General features: G+C 41.2%; 1 protein-coding gene across 5 annotated transcripts in view; it reads left to right on the top strand.

The window, feature by feature from the left end:
• Positions 1–19,269, top strand: part of Phka1 (phosphorylase kinase regulatory subunit alpha 1) — a 138,765-nt gene that overhangs the window by 12,697 nt on the left and 106,799 nt on the right. For all 5 annotated transcript variants that reach the window (XM_006257102.5, XM_063280283.1, XM_063280285.1 and 2 more), the window contains exons 6-8: positions 6,453–6,533; positions 9,384–9,482; positions 11,086–11,232. In XM_006257102.5, the coding sequence (XP_006257164.1) occupies positions 6,453–6,533; positions 9,384–9,482; positions 11,086–11,232 (327 nt within the window). The remainder of the gene's footprint in view (positions 1–6,452; positions 6,534–9,383; positions 9,483–11,085; positions 11,233–19,269) is intronic.

Genomic DNA, 19,269 nt, shown 5'->3' with positions numbered 1-19,269 from the left:
TTTGATTGGTTAGACTCACCCCAAGGTATTTTATATTATTTGTGACTATTGTGAAGGGTGTCATTTCCCGGTACATACAGTGTGTTTCTGTATCTTGGCTTTTATAGATAGTGCTGGCGTAACCATGGGTCTGCAGGCCTCTGTAGAATGCTGCTTTAGACCCCATGGGTATATTTCTAGAAGGGGTACCGCTGGATCATATGGCAGGTCTATTTTTAATTTAAAGGAATGCCCATACTGATTTTCATAATGCTGGACTAATTTTCATGCCTACCAACGGTGTGTAACGTTTTCCTACACTTGTTGCTAGTATTTTTCTGATGACAGATATTCTGAATGGAGTGAGATGAAATCTCAATATAGGTTTGGTTTGGACTGATTTGGTTTTGTTTTTTGAGACATTTCTCTGTATAGCCCTGGCTGTCCTAGAATTTGCTCTGCATACCAGGCTGACCTGAAACTTAAAGGTCCATCTGTCTCTGCCTCCCGAGTACTGGGATTATATAGGCTTACTGCACTACCACCTGAATGTGGGCTCAGAAGTGTACTTACCTCTTTCCCCTGAGTGCTGGGATTAAAAGTATATGCTGTTACATCCACCTCAGTACACATTCTAGTCTGAGATTGAAGCATCTTGTAGCACCAAACACTGCAGAAGTGTTCAGTGAGGAACAGGGAATCTCAAAAGTACACTAGAAAAATATAAAACCTGAAGCAATCCCACTAAAATCAGGGACTTAACAAGGCTACCCACTCTCTCCCTACCTATTCAATACAATACTCGAAGTCAGAGCCATATATATATATATATATATATATATATATATATATATATATATATATATATATATATATATATATATATTTAAAAGGTACAGGAGCCTTCCAGTGGCTAAACTTGGAACAATTAACAATGCAGGCAGCAAAATAATGATAGCATTCCATAATAAACCAGCAAAAGTCTAAATATCCATAAAGTTATACTAACATTAAATAATTAAATAAAAGATTGGTAGAGTGGCAAAGTGTTTGCCATATAATCCTGACAGCCTGTATTCAATCCCTGGAACCTATGTAAAGGTAGAAGAGGAAAACCGAATCCAGAGAGTCGTCTTCTGAGTGCCACGTGTGCACTAAAGAATGAACACGTGCACACATGCGCATGGGCACACACACACACACATGTACATGCACACACGCACGCAGGCATGCATACACACAAACACACCAATAAGTAAACAACTAAACAAGAAAAAAACAGGGAATAATGAACTGCCTTCCTTGGAGAAGTATTATAATTAATGACCATAGAAGTAGCCAGGAAAATAGATGAGAATTATCATCCAAACTGCACTTGCTGTAAGCAGTTAAGGCAGAATGCTGGATCGGTGGCTGGTTGTCTAAGGAGAAGCACTGTATTTGCATGATCATCCTGTTGTTTTTCTGAGATAGAGTCTCATCTCAGGTTTGCAACCAGGAGCAACCCTACCTGGTGATATTTATATTGTATTGAACGCTCTCAAAGTATGTATTAATTAAAAAGAGAAAAGTAAAATGGGAAATGCTAGTGATAACCAAACTATTTGACTTTGAGTAGTTTTTACTTAGTGTCAAGGTCACAAAGGACAAGATATGAGAAAGCACTATTGATTGGAAGTCACTAAGGAGACATGGCAGGAATGCAGTTGAATCTTGGAATGTAGAAAAAGCACTAGTCAGGCATGGTTGTATATGCTTACAATTCCAGCTCTCGGGACGTACAGGCATGAAGTCCATAGTTAACTCAGTTGCTTAGTTGACCTGAGTCCTTAGCTTTAACAGTTATACTGTGGTTATGTTCAACATTAACATTAGGCAAAAACAAGGTCAAAAGCATTAGGGGACGCATTGTACTATTTTTGCAATTTTATAATCCTGAAGTTTTTTTAAAAATAAAAAGTTATTAGTTTAATTTTAATTATTTTTATATTGCCAAGGGGATGTTTATAGCTATGACTAAGAGTAGGTTTTGGAGTGGAACTCCTTAGAATGTACTCTGGATTCTGACACTTATCAACTACATGACCTTGGGTGAGTTACTTGCTGTTGTTCTTGTAACTTAGTTTCATCATCTGTTAAATGTAAAGATTAAGGGTAGCGAGATGGCTTGATAGTTAAGAGCACTTCCAGAGAACCCAGGTTGAATTCCCAGCACCCACACAGCAGCTCACAACTGTTTGACTGTTTGAAACTCCGGTTCCAGGGAATCTGATCTTTCACACAGACATACATGCAAGCAAAGCACCAATGTACATAAAATTAAAATAAAAAGCACATTTTTTAAAAGTAAGCACTGAGAAAGATAATGCATGTATTGTACATTTTTTATTTATTTATTTTTAGACTCCAGATTTTATTCCCCTCTTTGTTCATCCTCCAACTGTTCCACATCCCATACCTCCTCCCACCCCACCCCACCTCCATCTCCATGAGGATGTTCCCACCCTCTCTACCTCACCAGACCTCTAAACTTCCTGGCGTCTCCAGTCTCTTGAGGGTCAGGTGCATCTTCTCTGACTGAACCCAGACCCGGAGTCCTCTGCTGTATGTGTGTTGGGGGCTTCATCTCAGCTGGTGTATGCTGCCTGGTTGGTGATCCAGTGACTGAGAGATCTCAGGGGTTCAGATTAATGGAGACTGCTGGCCCTCCTAAGGGTTGCTCTCCTCCTCAGCTTCCTCCAGCTTTCCCCTAATTCAACACAGGGGTCAGCAGCTTCTGTCCATTGGTTGGGTGCACATATCTGCATCTGACTCTTTCAGATGCTTGTTGGGTCTTTTAAAGAGCAGTCATGGTAGTTCCCTTTTTTTGAGTGCCCCATAGCCTCAGTAATGGTGTCAGGTCTGGGGCCTCCCCTTGATCTGGATCCCACTTTGCTGGACCTTCTTTTCCTCAGACTCTTCTCCATTTCCATCCCTGCATTTCTTTAAGATAAGAAGAATTATGGGTCAGAGTTTTGACTGTGGTATAGCAACCCCATCCCTCACTTGATGCCCTGTCTTTCTGCTAGAGATAGGCTCAACAAGTTCCCTTTCCCCATTGTAGGGCATTTCATCTAGGGTCACCACCTTTGAGTCCTGAAAGTCTCTCATTTACCAGGTCTCTGATTCATTCTGGGGGGGGGGGAGTCCTCCCAACCTCCTTCCTCCCGAGGTCGCCTGTTTCCATTCTTTCTGCTGGTGCTCAGGGCTTCAACCCCTTCCCCCCACCCAATACCAGATCATGTTCCCCTCTCCTCCTACCCCCATCCCTCTTTCCTCCCCTGTCCCTCTCTCCCTCCCCCTTGTGGTTGCTTTCTTCTCCCTCCCAAGTGGGACTGAGGTGTCCCCTCAGCTTGTTGAACTTTTTGAGTTCTGTGGATTGTATCCTGGGTATTCTGTACCTTTTTTGGGCTAATATTCACTTATTAGTAACGACATATTGTGCATGTCCTTTTGGGTCTGAGTTACCTCACTCAGGATGATATTTTCTAGTTCCATCCATTTGCCTGCAAAGCTCAAGATGTCCTTGTTCTTAATAGCTGAGTAGTATTCCATTGTGTAAATGAACCACATTTTCTGTATCCATTCTTCTGTTGTGGGACAACTGGGTTGTTTCCAGCTTCTCACTATCACAAATAAAGCAGCTATGAACACAGTGGAACATATGCCTCTGTGGCATGGTGGGGTATCTTTTGGGTATATTCCCAAAAGTGGTATTTCTGGGTCTTTAAGTAGGTCTATTTCCAATTTTCTGAGGAACCCCCAAATTGATCACCAGAATGGTTGTACAACTTTGCAATCTACCAACAATGGAGGAGTGTTCCTCTTTTACCACATCCTTGCCAACCTGAGGCTTTGATCTTAGCCATTCTGATTGGTATAAGGTGGAATCTCAGGGTTGTTTTGATTTGCATTTCTCTGATCAGTAAGAACTTTGAACATTGCTTTAGGTGCTTCTCAGCCATTCGAGATTCCTCTGTTGTGAATTCTCTGTTTCGTTCTATACCCCATTTTTTGATTGGGTTGTTTGGGTTATTTTTAGTGGTTAGCTTCTTGAGTTCTTTGGATATTTTGGATATTAGTCCTCTACTGGATGTGGGGTTAGTGGAGATTTTTATCTCAATCTGTAGATTGCCAATTTGTCTTATTGACTATGTCCTTTGCCTTACAGAAGCTCTCCAGTTTTATGACGTCCCATTTATCAATTCTTGATCTTATAGCATGAGCCATTGCAGTTCTGTTTAGGAAATATCCCCTGTGCTAATGAGTTCAAGACTCTTTCCTACTTTCTCTTCTATTAAATTCAGTGTATCTGGTTTTATGTTGAGGTCCTTGATCCATTTGGACTTGAGCTTTGTGCAAGGTGACAAATATGGATCTATTTTCATTTTCTACATACAGACAGCCAGTTAGACCAGCACCATTTATTGAAGATGCTTTCTTTTTTTCCACTGTATATTTTTGGCTTCTTTGTCAAAGATTAAGTGTGCGTAAGTGGGTGGTTTTATTTCTGGGTCTTCAATTCTATTCCATTGATCAACCTGTCTGTCTCTATACCAATACCATGCAGTTTTTAATCACTGTTTCTCTATAGGAGAGCTTGAAGTCAGGAATTGTGATTCCCCCAGCAATTCTTTTATTGTTATGAATTGTTTTCGCTATTCTGTTTTTTGTTTGTTTGTTTGCTTGCTTTTGGTTTTTGGGTTTGGTTTTGTTTTTTGTTTTTTGTTTTTGCATTTCCAGATGAATTTGAGATTGCTCTTTTCATGTCTTTGAAGAATTGTGTTGGGATTTTGATGGGGATTGCATTAAATATGTAGATTGTGTTTGGTAGATGGCCATTTTTACTATGTTAATTCTGCCAATCTATGAGCATGAGAGATCTCTTCATTTTCTGAGATCTTCTTCAATTACTTTCTTGAGAGACTTGAAGTTCTTATCATACAGATCTCTCACTTGCTTGGTTAGAGTTACCCCAAGATATTTTATATTATCTGTGGTTATTGTGAAGGGAGTTGTTTTCCTAATTTCTTTCTCAGCCTGTTTATCCTTTGAGTAGAGGAAGGCAACTGATTTGTTTGAGTTAATTTTATATTCAGGCACTTTGCTGAAGTTGTTTATCAGGCTTAGTAGTTCTCTGGTGGAACTTTTGTGATCACTTAAGTATGCTATCATATAATCTGCAAATAATGATATTTTGACTTCTCCCTTTCCAATTTGTATCCCTTTGACCTCCCTTTGTTGTCTGATTGCTCTGGCTAGAACTTCGAGTACTATATTGAATAAGTAGGGAGAAAGTGGGCAGCCTTGTCTAGTCCTTGATTTTAGTGGGATTGCTTCAAGTTTTTCTCCATTTACTTTGGTCTTGGCTACTGGTTTGCTGTATATTGCTTTTAGGTATGGGCCTTAAATTCCTGATCTTTCCAAGGCTTTTAACATGAGGTGGGTGTTCAATTTTGTCAAATGCTTTCTCAATATCTAATGAGACGATCACATGGTTTTTTTTCTTTGAGTTTGTTTATATAGTGGATTACATTGATGGATTTCCATATATTGAACCATCCCTGCATCCCTGGGATGAAGCCTACTTGATCTTGATGGATGATCATTTTGATGTGTTCTTGGATTCAGTTTGCAAGAATTTTAATGAGTATTTTCACATCGATATTCATAAAGGAAATTGGTCTAAAGTTCTCTTTCTTTGTTGATTCCTTGTGTGGTTTAGGTATCAGAGGAATTGTGGCTTCATAGAAGGAATTGGGTAATGTTCTTCCTGTTTCTATTTTGTGGAATAGTTTGAAGAGTATTGATATTAGGTCTTCTATGAAGGTTTGATAGAATTCTCCACTAAACTCACCTGGTCCTGGGCTTTTTTTGCTTGGGAGACTTAATAACTGCTTCTATTTCTTTAGGAGTTATGGGACTGTTTAGATGGTTATCTGATCCTGATTTAACTTTGGTACCTGGTATCTGTCTAGAAAACCATCCATTTTATCTAGATTTTCCAGTTTTGTTGTGTATAGGCTTTTGTAGTAGGATCTGATGATTTTTTGAATTTCCTCCATTTCTGTAAGTACCAAGAGATTAAGATTAGAATGTATGTATGACATGAAAATACCTGTTGCTATTTGGCCTCCATGCGCTAGACTTTATGGGAATCTCCTTTGGGAAAAACTTTAGAAGTGTTTCTAGATGATGTGAGTTAAATTTCTTAGACTTCCTCATTAAGTGTTGAAGAGATGGCCAACTTCTTAGAGGCCCCAATTTAACTTAGGTCATCATCTGCTCCTTAATAGCCAGTGCAGAGGCATGCATGTGTGAATATGTATGTAGAAAATGTGGTGCTATTAATATTTTTATTCAAGAATTATACATCTTTTGAATGTTCAGTAGTTATTGTTTTATTATAGTTATACTTGATTATTTTTTGCCAGGACTTTGGGATATGGGAACGCGGAGATAAGACAAACCAAGGCATCTCAGAATTGAATGCAAGTTCAGTTGGAATGGCCAAGGTATATTTTCTTTCTTATTTTTATCAAGTCTGGTCAATGGAGTTTAATTATCTTTGTCAGAGATAAAATCTTAATATACATGTTGACCCATCAAATTGTTCTTTAAACCACAGACAAAATTCAGATTCTTCCATGAAACTATGAATATATATTAAAAACTTTTTATGAGTTTCAAATTTGATATCATATGGCTTTTGTGGCATGTCTCTATGTATCTTACAAGAACAACAAACTTTAAACAGTAGTCACAATTTTTGCCATTGCATAAGCTAAGGAAACTCTTTTCCTGCCAATAGTCCAGTTCCCCAAGCTTGGTATCAGGTAGCTACCTCACAGTCCTCCACCCCATGTACTCTTCTCTGTCTCCCATGTCATCATCCCCTTTGTAAGTGAAGGGTCCGGGGGTACCTGGAAGAGAATGGGGGACAAGAGACGTGAAGAAGGACGCCAAGACAAGAGTCTGATCAAGGCAACAATTTTATTTTTCCCCAAGGTTGAATTTATACCATAACATGGGTAACAGAGGGAGGGGGGAAATAAGAAACATTTACACAGGCCAAGGACACAGTATTTGTGTGGTCAGGGAATTGGCTGATATTGACAGGATGTTAAAAATGTCACAGGTTTGTCATATCTATTAGTCAGCAGGAGAATTTTATCATATTATTATTTTTCTTGACCACCAGATTTGTATTAGTCTTCTGCAGCTGGCTGGGGATTTTCCATGAACCTAGTCATACTTAATTCTAACATCAACAATGGAGAGCTTCAAGGGCGTCGCTCCCAACACCCCTTTCCGCTTGGCCATGTCTTTTCAGCCTACTGGCTCTTATGTTCTCTAGAAAGAGTAAGAATAAATAAAGCAGGACAGCAGGAGTAAATTCAAACATTACTATGTTAAGTGTGCCTGGCTCAGCACTTGTATTTAACAGGAAAAATGCAGAATGTTTTATAAGAAGTAAATACAATATATACTTATCATATCATATTAATACTGAAAGTTTAAAACCAAGTTAGGAGAAGTAAAATATAAAAATCAAAAAGAAAAGAACAATTCAAGCTAGTTGAAAATACACAAACTACAGACATGATGAACTACTACTACTCAACACTTCATTGTGTAGTTCCTCAAAGACTCTTGTGACCATGGTATGTTCATCAAAACCAGGAACTAAGTGATTATACATACCACAGGATCTATTCAGTTTTAAAAAATTATCCCAATAATTTCATTTATGATAAAATAAAAAGCCTTGTGACACAGTATCCAGAGCAGAGTAACAAGTTACATTTTGTCATAACATCTTTTTTGGCTCAGCCAATCTAGAGCAATACTTTATAATTCTTGACCTTTATGACATTGGCATTTTTGAAAAATACAGAGTAACTTTTGTTTTATTGATTAGTTTGGCTTGGTCTTTAGGCTGGAGTCTTGTGCTTACATACTCTACTACTGCTGTAGAGTACCTTTAATACTTACTACACATTTTTTGTTTGTTTGTGGTAAGGTCTCTCATAGACCATGGTGGCCTTGAACTCACTGTACTTACCTCTGGAGGTCACCTTGAACAGATCCTCCTGCCTTTGCCTCCCGAGGATTACCTGTGTGCCACCCTACTCCGAGCTTCCCACACCACTCCATGTCCCCTTTACTTTTCCTATACAACTTCAAACTGGTTATTCTATGTACTACAGACAACTACTTTTATTTTGTGTAGTATCTTTTCATGATTGACATGTGTTTTTAGGGAGACCACCACAAAAACATTTCCGTATCCCTCATCTAACATCAGGAAATGCATGGTATAAATTTGGTCCCATTACCATTGATCCTATCTCTGATTAGTTCATTAAGGTGCTGTCTACTAGTTTTATCTGCCTTAAATTTCCTATTGCTGTTAATGTATATTTTGTGCTCTGTCAACTTCTACTTGTCCTTTAGGTTTCTCAGTTTAGGTGTTATTTCTCCAGGGAAGCATCCACAACTGCTTCGTACTCTCTCAAGACAAGGTCAGGTTGGCCTCATAATTAAGGAATTATAGATAATCAATATATACTTAAGATAATATTTAACCTTCTTGGCAGTTTAATGCAAGTGAATAAAAACCAACACCTTCTAAAATCAATGTAGATATGGGGAGGTGGTGGCTCAAGCCTTTAATCCCATCATCATGAAGCAGAGGCAAGTAGATCTCTGGGTTCTAGGCCAGCTTGGACTACAGATCAAGTTCCAGGATGGCCAGGGCTATACAGAGAAACCATGTCTTAGATAGGTAGATGAATAGATATATGGAGAAAATTTACATTCCTTATATTAAGAATATTGTCATATACCACAAGTGATGAGTTACATTGGAATAATGTGCATAAAAAGCAGTTTAGCATTATGTCTCAAAAATTGTTCACATACTTTAAGCCACTGATTCTACATCAAGAAATTAATGCTTGGGAGAAACTGGCCATTTCCCTCAGCAGGTACAACACCCAGGAGAGGCGACCTGCACTTTGCCTGAGCAACAGAGTAGAACTGACCCTGGTTGTTGGGGTTGCCTGAGAGTAGGAGAGCTGCTTGACTGGATAGTGATACAAACTCTGTTCTAATTTTCCCTGGGCAGTATGGGAGTCAAAGTACAAATCACAGGCTCCTAGGAACAAAGAGTGTTATTTTATTTTCTGTTTCATCAAATACATTCAAAAGCAACATCATGCAACATTTATTTACTAGGAAGAAAAATATGTATAATATATCTCATTCTTGATTTTCTTTCTTTTTTTTCAGTTCTGGGATTTGAATCCAGTGCCTCGCATATACTAATCCACTGAAATCCTTTCTTCCATTCCTTCTTACAGGCAGCCCTGGAAGCACTAGATGAATTAGACTTGTTTGGTGTGAAAGGTGGGCCGCAATCAGTTATCCATGTCCTGGCTGACGAAGTACAACACTGCCAGGTAAAGAAGGACTGGACCATGTCATAGCAAATTTTATTCTTTTTTTTTCCTTTTTTCCGGAGCTGGGGACCGAACCCAGGGCCTTGCGCGTGCTAGGCAAGCACCCTACCACTGAGGTAAATCCCCAGCCCCCGCAAATTTTATTCTTGCTCAGAGTCAGACTTAGCATAGGCTTTAGCTTAAAGAGAGCAGCCCATCTTGTGATTATTCCCATGTGATCAGAAATCTTTATCAAGAATTCTATAGTCAGATAAACCTGGAATAGCATGAGCTATGAGATAGATTATGGGTATCTTAGTTAGGGTTTCCATTGCTGTGAAGAGACACATGAACAAGGCAAGTCTTGTAAAGGACACCATTTAATTGGGACTCGCTTACAGTTCAGAGGTTCAATCCATAATCATCATGGTAGGAAGCATAGTACTCCGCAGGCAGACATGGTGCTGGACAGGTCCATGGTAAAATTCCATTCTTAGTGTTGTTTATAATTGCTGCCTATATTGAAAGTTTCTTTTCCCTGGCATATGAAATTTCTCCCCTTCTTCAGACCCTGATTATGTCCTCTGATATCCTAGTGAATATAAATTAAACTTCTAGTTTTGAAAATGTTTTCTGTGGATAAAGTATGTCACGGGAGAAGAAGGGCGAGCTTTTGTGGCTAGGGAGAAGACTAGTGGACGAATGCGGGGGCAGGGAGAGGATGGACAGTGAATAGGAACCAAGTGCAAAGTCGGAAAATATAATGAAGCCTATTATCTTCCACACTTGCTGAAAATTATTCTGAAAATATCTCAGAGGCATATCTCTCCTTCCCTACTCTGCCTACCTGCTGTATTTTGTCTTAGTTTTATTATTTAAAATTTTTATTATTCATGTATATTTTCACATATATTATTCACGTATATTCACGTGGATTTTTTTCCCTGAATGCATACCTGTACCACATTCATTCCTGGTGCCCATGAAGTCATAAACAGATATTGGCATTATGGATAGTTGTGAACTACTCAATCCTCTAGAAGAACAGCCAACCACGGATCATCTTTCTAGCCTGATATATATATATATATATATATATGTATATGTGTATATATATATATATATATATATATATATATATATATGCACTAGGAACCAACAGAACTGTGCATCCCACAGATGTTAGAGCCTTTATCTATAAGCATTCTCCAATCAGCATGGTGAAACACTGAATCAGGATTAAGGAAAGACATGCCATACTAAGCAAGCTACTTCTTTAAGAGTCTCACTATTTGGGCTGGAGAGATGGCTCAGCTGTTAAGAGCACCCAACTGCTCTTCCAGAGGTCATGAGTTCAATTCCCAGCAACCACATGGTGGCTCACAACCATCTGTAAAGAGATCCGATGCCCTCTTCTGGTGTGTCTGAAGACAGCTACAGTGTACTTATATAAATAAATGAATAAATCTTTAAAAAAAAAGAGTCTCACTATTTAATAAAGTTTGGGTTATTCTTCGGATAGATTTTGTTCCACATACATCATTTGGAACCAAAGTTCACTTTGTAGCCAAGGTATTTAGTAACAAACGCTATTTCTTACCTTTACTTATTGCCTTTCTCTTAGTCGATCCTGAATTCACTACTGCCCAGGGCTTCAACATCGAAAGAAGTTGATGCCAGTCTGCTGTCAGTGGTCTCTTTCCCAGCCTTTGCTGTAGAGGACAGTCATTTGGTGGAGATCACCAAACAGGAGATCATCACCAAACTTCAGGTATGTCCACCTGTGGCTTCCTTCTCTTCAGAGCTGTGACTTTAAAGGGAGATTAGTGCCTTTAGGACCCTTGAGTATTGCATATGCCAGGGTCCTTTCCCAGGTTATACTCTTGTAAGAAGTATTTTACAAAACTCTCAAAAGCTTCTGCAGTTACGACTGTTGGAAATGGTACATCCACTTAGGAAAACAGTTGGTATTTTCCTAGGAATTTAAACATATTTGTAATGTGTGATTCAACAAGCATCCTTATTCCTCAGTATCTTCCGAAAAATGATAGTATATACTCACACTGTATAAGTTCACAACTGTTTATAGCAGCTTCAGCCATAATTGCAAAAGTCTGGAAACAACTTTCAACTAAGAAACATTATTTTTACTATATCCCCTTGAATATTTATTACTCAGCAGTGAAAGAGAACAAGCTAGTAAGGTCTGAGTATGAATGATCAAGTGTATTTTGCTAAGAGCTAAGAACAGTTCACAGAGGTTATACGTACTGTACAATTCCATGTATGTGACAGTCTGAAAAAGAAAAAAACAGTGAAGAAAACAATTGATTAAAAGAAGTTAGAGGGAAAATTATCAATAAAGATGTAGTTCTGGAGAATTTTGAGCATGAGGCAACAATTACCCTCGTAGACAATGACTGTTTGCCCAATCTCATGAAATTATGTGGAACAAAAAGTAAATTTAAACTGTCAAAAATGATATGGTAGTAAAACTGAAATATAGACTAGAAAGTGACTCTTTTATTATTATTATCATTATTATTATTATTATTATCATTATTATTATATCTTTTTTATACTCCAGTCATTATCCTCCTCCCAGTCCTCCATCCAACTGATCCTCATCCCATTCCTCCTCCCACCACCACCCTCCCCACCCTGTTTCCAAGAGGATATCACCACCCCACCAGGCCTCCCCACTCTTTGGGGCCTCAAGTTTCTTTTTTTTTTTGTAACAGCAAGAGGTAGTTTTATTAATGAGATCTCGGGCCGACACCGAGGTCTCAGGCCGACACGCATCTCACGCAGGAGATAGAGGAGCCGACCACGAGCCTCTAAAGGCAGGGGTTTATATAGGGAAAGCCAGGGGATTTCGCACGGTTACACACGATTGGCTGATTCAAATGGTGCACAGTTACTTTTGGCGTGGAGTTACATCAGCAAAGCATACGTGCAATCTAGTATCTCAGCAATGTGGGTAGGGTGACTCATCTCACTCAGCAGGGGGATGACCCATCCTCAGGGAGTGAAGGAAAGGGAGGGGGCGGCTCCAGATCCGGACTTTGTAAAATTTAACTCTTCATTCCCATCTACTTGTTGTGAGTAGTTCTAATCTTAGAACTACATGGAGAACTCAGCTTCATCTGGCATAACAGCTTGGTATTGTTGTCTTTAGTATCAGGATTCTAATCTGGACACTATCTAAGCCTATACACCAAGGTCATGACTAGCTTTTAGAACTTTTAAACTTATACAGATTGTGATCCCTGAAGCACAGTCCCAAGAAGTATTAGGAGTACTAACATATGTAATGTTACATCATTTGTAATAGAAATCAAGCCTATCCCCACACCTATCCCGATGGAACCCAGGGCAAACATGCTGAGTGTCCCTCTAGGTCCCGGCTCTCAGCCCCAACAGCTAGTACACGGCTGGTGAGGGCTGAGAATTGACGGCTGTCAGGGTGGTCAGCAGTACCAGGTATGGTCCTTTCCAGCGAGGCTCGAGTGTCTGGGCTCAGTGTAGCTGCAGTCTCCGACCTGGAACTGATGAGATGTCTCAGGGGTCCCCGGGCATAGGCTGCTGTCAGCTGTGAGCAGACTTCTTTCTGTATCACCTGTAGGTCTTTTAGCCTGGCATATAAATCATTACTATGACATGTTGGTTCAGTAACATCATCTAATACAGTCAGGGGAGCTGAGACCCCATATAAGATCTCAAAGGGGGTAAAGCTGAATCTGGAAGGGGTATTTCTTGCTCTGAAGAGAGCAAGAGGGAAGGAGTGCCACCCAGTCTGTGCCAGTCTCCATGGTCAATTTAATTTGGTCAGGGTCTCTTTTAGAGTTTTATTTATTTACTCTACCTGTCTTGAACTTTGAGGTCTGTAAATATAATGTAATTTCCAATCGACCTCTAAATACTTGGCCACACCCTGGCTTACCTTGGCAACGAAAGTAGGGCCGTTGTCTGACCAGATTACCTTGGGCTTTTTAGACCTGGGGAAGATTTCTTCCAATATCTTCTTGATGACTACCGAGGCCATCTCTTGCAGTTGTTGGCTTCACCAGGGCATCCAAGAGATGGTAAAGGCATCTGCAGCGCTGATGTGCTGGGGGGCAGAAGTTCAGCCATCCCAGATGACGTCGTGTTGTCCACCATGGCAGCACCCACTTGTCTCTGACCTTCATTCATGAAGAGAACTGTTCCCGTCTGTGGACAAGGTCCTCGGCTTTCAGCAGGGGTCAATCAGCCAGTCGCAGAGGTCTTTCCTCCACCCATGGGCTTCTGTCAGTGCTTGACACTCGTGCTGTGGTGGCTCCAGGTCAGGATTGGGCAGCAAGGTGACCAGATTGCCCCCAACAGGTGGAGAATCTAATCCATGTCAGCTGATCAGTGATCCCATCCTCTGGGACATTTCATTTAAAGGCAAAACATCAGCCACTCTACTGCAGTTTAAGTCCTGGATTGGGTGATAATTGTCAGAGCCCGGCTAGCAGGAATGATGTGTTCCAGGCAGAACGGCACTAAGCCACACACAAACATCTCCCAGCATCAGGTACTGGTGCACTGAGACAGGTCTTAAGCTCCACATACACAGTCTGCAGATATGCATACACATGGCCTCACCCAGCCATTTCAGCCCATGCAAGCCATTTTGGAGAGCAATTTTCTCATGAGCAAGGGATAGGGGCAGTCAGGGATGACCATGAACTAGTGGGTTACCCGGCCCACGCCACTGTTCTTCGGGCAGTCCATAAGTATTGTTCGTTGCCAGTAGCCCCTTGTATTCAAGGTCTTTGGATATTGGCCCACTGGGGGGGGCATAGGAGCACAGAGCATTGGGTCCCTGTATCCACACTTCCCTTCTATCTCTGTACATAGCCGGCATTCTAGGACCAAGAAGCTCTCCAGTGGCTCCTCTTGTTCTTTCTTGGGCAGTCCCTGACCCAGTGTCCTTTTTCTTTGCATTAGGCACACTGATCTTTAGCCAGGAATTCTCTTCTGTTGCCAGGTACTATCTTTCTAGGTTCCCTAACTACTGTGGCCAGTATATGTTCCTCTCTTGTCTTTTATCTCTCTTTAGCTCTCTAACTTCCTCTTCTTTTTGTCTCTTTTTTTTCTAGCTTTCTGCTCTTTTTACCTTTTTTTCTCTTTTAACCTTACTTTCTCTGTAACTTATACTAACTCTCAGCAACTTAGCTTAACCCTTTAAATTTTTGTAACTTTTTCTTCATATCCTTTCTTTATCTTAGCCAGATTGGTGGGGCGTTTTCCAGCCCCTCAGAGACCCACCCTTGGAGCCTGGGGGCAGACCCGGAGCACTCCCTACCTTCAGGGGTATTGAAGTCAACAGGCAGATGTGAGGGCCTTCCATCCGTGTCTGGAACATTCTTTCTGGCCTCTAGCAGGATTCCGTCTTTCCTCAGTGGTAAAGAAGACCTGTAACAGTTACTAACAAGTATCTCAAATGGGATGGTGAGAAAACAAGAGAATCTTGAGAATAGAGGTCTACTGAAGAGGGCAAATAGCATTTAGTCACACAGCTAAGCCAGGAGGCTTTCTTGGGACAAAAAGGCCTTGTACAAATAAGCACAAGCTTTGTCTATGAAACAGAAAGGTGAGCAGAGGCAGCTGATCTGTTATCGACTATCTCTCTAGACTTAGATTTTCCCTCAAGGAGTATCTCTCTTCAGTGTCGGCTTGGTGGCTTTGCCTCTCAAGAGAACTGGCCTCCAAATGACACTAGGCTTCTAGTAACAACTAATAACAACAGGATGGAGAGATGGTTAGAACCTGGGTGCTAGATGCCAGGTGGCTGACAAAAGAATTGTAACCAGTTCACCTGGGACTATCAGTACCTCAGTAGCAGCCCTTTACCAAACTGTCTCACTGGGTTAAAGGCCCATGGAAAAGAAAACATTAATCCTGACCTTGGCCACAGCCAAAGCCTGAATTCTAAATTTTGACTGGCAAAACAAAGTTTTTCACAGTTTGTTGTAGATTTTTTGAAACTATGTTAGGGGCTTCTCTGCCCCCCCCCCCCAACCTGGGGCATTTCGACCACAGGGGCAGGAACTGGCTGCTGTGGGGATAGGATCAAAGGCACTCTCCATGTCAATGATGGCACTCTCCATTTAATGCTGGAGACTGACTCCTCCCTTGGAATAAGGCCAGCAGATAAGGCAGGCTTCCTTAAAGAACTTTTCTTAATGAGCGCTCTCCTTCTGTGAGCAAATGTTGAAGGTCAGGCCACTAAAGGCAGAAATTCCTTTCTTGTTCTTGTGTTCTTTAGAGTCTTCCCCCGCCTCACAATCAGCCTTTTCAGATCGTTCCTCCTGTAGCATTTCTAATGTAGCCTGTCCCTTTAAGGTTTCTTGCTCCCAAGCAAAATTTAAATCTTTCCCAGCTTATCACAGCTATCCACCGTGAGATTTCTAGAGATAGCGAACTAAGGTGTAGCAATTTACTAAGAAATCTCTCTATAGAGTTTCTTTTTATCCTAAGCCTTTTTCTTTTAAACAGCTCTTGAAGAGCCAGAAAAATTGGGTGAGACTGAAAAGTCCCCATGCTCACTGCAGCAGCTCCCGCAGCTAGTTTCGCTTCCCCCTACTGTGTGGTCTGCGAGCACAAGCACAGATAAAACACTATGCTTCAAAAAATTGTGTTGGCTATCAACCAACACACCACCACTAGAGCGGGGTCCACAAAATTAAGTTTCTTACTCACTAAGCACTAAGGGGACCAAGTAAAACTCTTCAACGAACAAAGCAAACAGTTTCATGATTTCAAACACAGTCGTCAATCCAAGATTTCAAACACAGTCGTCAGTCCAAATTCAAAAACGAAACAAAAGCCCAAAAGACACTCGACAATACCACAGAAAACAAACCAGACAAGCAAGACTACGACAAAGCATCCAATAACCAATTTTCACAGATGCCTGGTACCTTTAGTACCTTGCCCAGACTGCAGCTTAACCTTAGCTGCTTCTGGGATGAGACGGATCATCTGATTCTACCTCCCAACAGAATTCCAAAGTATCCACTTGCCCTAACATCGGTCCAATGGTCCACCATCAACGACAAAGGGGTTATCACAGTCTGCCCCATGGCAAAGAAAAAGAACGCCAAACACAGAAACAAAATACAAACAACAGTAGGAATCCGCATCTACTCCCAGGCGCCTGTACGGGGTGGGAGTCCTTTATCCACCCCCGAGTGCACTCAAATCTGGGTGGGGATTCACCCCCCCCCACCGAGTGCAAACCTGTACGGGATCCCCGAGCACACTCTCAACTCAACCCTGTATGGGATCCCCGAGTATACTTTCAACTCAAACCTAGGCCAAGGCACAAAGCACAGTACACAATACACAACGCACAGCCGGGCCTCAAGTTTCTTGATGGTTAGCTGCATATTCTCTCATGGAGGCCAGACTCAGTTGTCCTCTGCTATATATCTATTGGGGGACTCATATCAGCTGGTGTATGCTGCCTGGTTGGTGCCACAGTGTCTGAGAGATCTCAGGAGTCCAGATTAATTGAGACTGATGGTCCTCCTACAGGGTTGCTCTCCTCCTCAGCATCTTGAAACTTTTCCCTAATTCAACCAGAGGGGTCAGCAGCTTCTATGAGCGCCCCATAGTCTCAGTAATGGTTTCAGGTCTTGGGACCTCGGTTTTAGCTGGATCCCACTTTGGGCCTGTCACTGGACCTCCGTTAACTGATGCTCTTCTCCACTTCTGTCCCTTCAGTTCTTTCAGACAGGAACAGTTCTGGGTCAGAGTTTTTGACTGTGGGATGGTAACCCCATTCTTTGTTTTTTTAAATATTTTTCCATCTTTATTAACTTGAGTATTTCTTATTTACATTTCAATTGTTATTCCCCTTCCCGGTTTCCGGGCCAACATCCCCCTAGCCCTCCCCCTCTCCTTCTATATGGATGTTCCCCTCCCCATGCTCCCCCCATTATCGCCCTCCCCCCAACATTCACGTTCACTAGGTGTTCAGTCTTGGCAGGACCAAGGGCTTCCCCTTCCACTGGTGCTCTTACTAGGTTATTCATTGCTACCTATGAGGTTGGAGCCCAGGGTCAGTCCATGTATAGTCTTTAGGTAGTGGCTTAGTCCCTGGAAGCTCTAGTTGCTTGGCATTGTTGTTCATATGGGGTCTCGAGCCCCTTCAAGCTCTTCCAGTTCTTTCTCTGATTCCTTCAACGGGGGTCCCGTTCTCAGTTCAGTAGTTTGCTGCTGGCATTCGCCTATGCATTTGCTGTATTCTGGGTGTGTCTCTCAGGAGAGATCCACATCCGGCTCCTGTCTGCCTGCACTTCTTTGTTTCATCCATCTTGTCTAATTGGGTGGCTGTATATGTATGGGCCACATGTGGGGCAGGCTCTGAATGGGTGTTCCTTCTGCCTCTGTTCTAAACTTTGCCTCCCTATTCCCTGCCAAGGGTATTCTCGTTCCCCTTTTAAAGAAAGAGTGAAGCATTCGCAATTTGGTCATCCTTCTTGAGTTTCATGTGTTCTGTGCATCTAGGGTAATTCGAGCATTTGGGCTAATAGCCACTTATCAATGAATGTGTACCATGTGTGTTTTTCTATGATTGGGTTACCTCACTGAGGATGATATTTTCCAGTTCCCTCCATTTGCCTATGAATTTCATAAAGCCATTGTTTTTGATAGCTGAGTAATACTCCATTGTGTAGATGTACCACATTTTCTGTATCCATTCCTCTGTTGAAGGGCATCTGGGTTCTTTCCAGCTTCTGGCTATTATAAATGAGGCTGCTATGAACATAGTGGAGCATGTGTCTTTGTTGTATGTTGGGGCATCTTTTGGGTATATGCCCAAGAGAGGTATAGCTGGATCCTCAGGCAGTTCAATGTCCAATTTTCTGAGGAACGTCCAGACTGATTTCCAGAATGGTTGTACCAGTCTGCAATCCCACCAACAATGGAGGAGTGTTCCTTTTTCTCCACATTCTCGCCAGCATTTGCTGTAACCTGAGTTTTTGATCTTAGCCATTCTGACTGGTGTGAGGTGGAATCTCAGGGTTGTTTTGATTTGCATTTCCCTGATGATTAAAGATGTTGAACATTTCTTTAGGTGTTTCTTTGCATTCAGTATGCCTCAGCTGAGAATTTTTTGTTTAGCTCTGTACTCCATTTTTTTAATAGGGTTATTTGCTCTCTAGAGTCTAACTTTTTGAGTTCTTTGTATATTTTGGATATTAATCCTCTATCAGATGTAGAATTAGTAAAGATCTTTTCCAAATTTATTGGTTGTCCTTGTGTCCTAATGACAGTATCCTTTGCCTTACAGAAGCTTTGCAGTTTTATGAGGTCCCATTTGTCGATTCTTGATCTTAGAGCATAAGCCATTGGTGATTTGTTCAGGAAATTTTCTCCAGTGCCCATGTGTTCAAGACTCTTCCCCACTTTTTTCTATTAGTTTGAGTGTTTCTGGTTTGATGTGGAGGTACTTGATCCACTTGGACTTAAGCTTTGTACAGGGTGATAAGCATGGATCAATCTGCATTCTTCTACATGTTGACCTCCAGTTGAACCAGCACCATTTGCTGAAAATGCTATCTTTTTTCCATTGGATGGTTTTGGCTCCTTTGTCAAAAATCAAGTGACCATAGGTGTGTGGGTTCATTTCTGGGTCTTCAATTCTATTCCATTGGTCTATCTGTCTGTCTCTGTACCAATACCATGCAGTTTTTATCACTATTGCTCTGTAATACTGCTTGAGTTCAGGGATAGTGATTCCCCCAGAAGTTCTTTTATTGTTGAGGATAGT

This window comes from Rattus norvegicus, chromosome X, assembly GCF_036323735.1.
Source record: "Rattus norvegicus strain BN/NHsdMcwi chromosome X, GRCr8, whole genome shotgun sequence".
In the NCBI taxonomy this organism is placed as follows: domain Eukaryota; kingdom Metazoa; phylum Chordata; class Mammalia; order Rodentia; family Muridae; genus Rattus; species Rattus norvegicus.
This window is presented reverse-complemented; position numbering and strand designations above follow the sequence as displayed.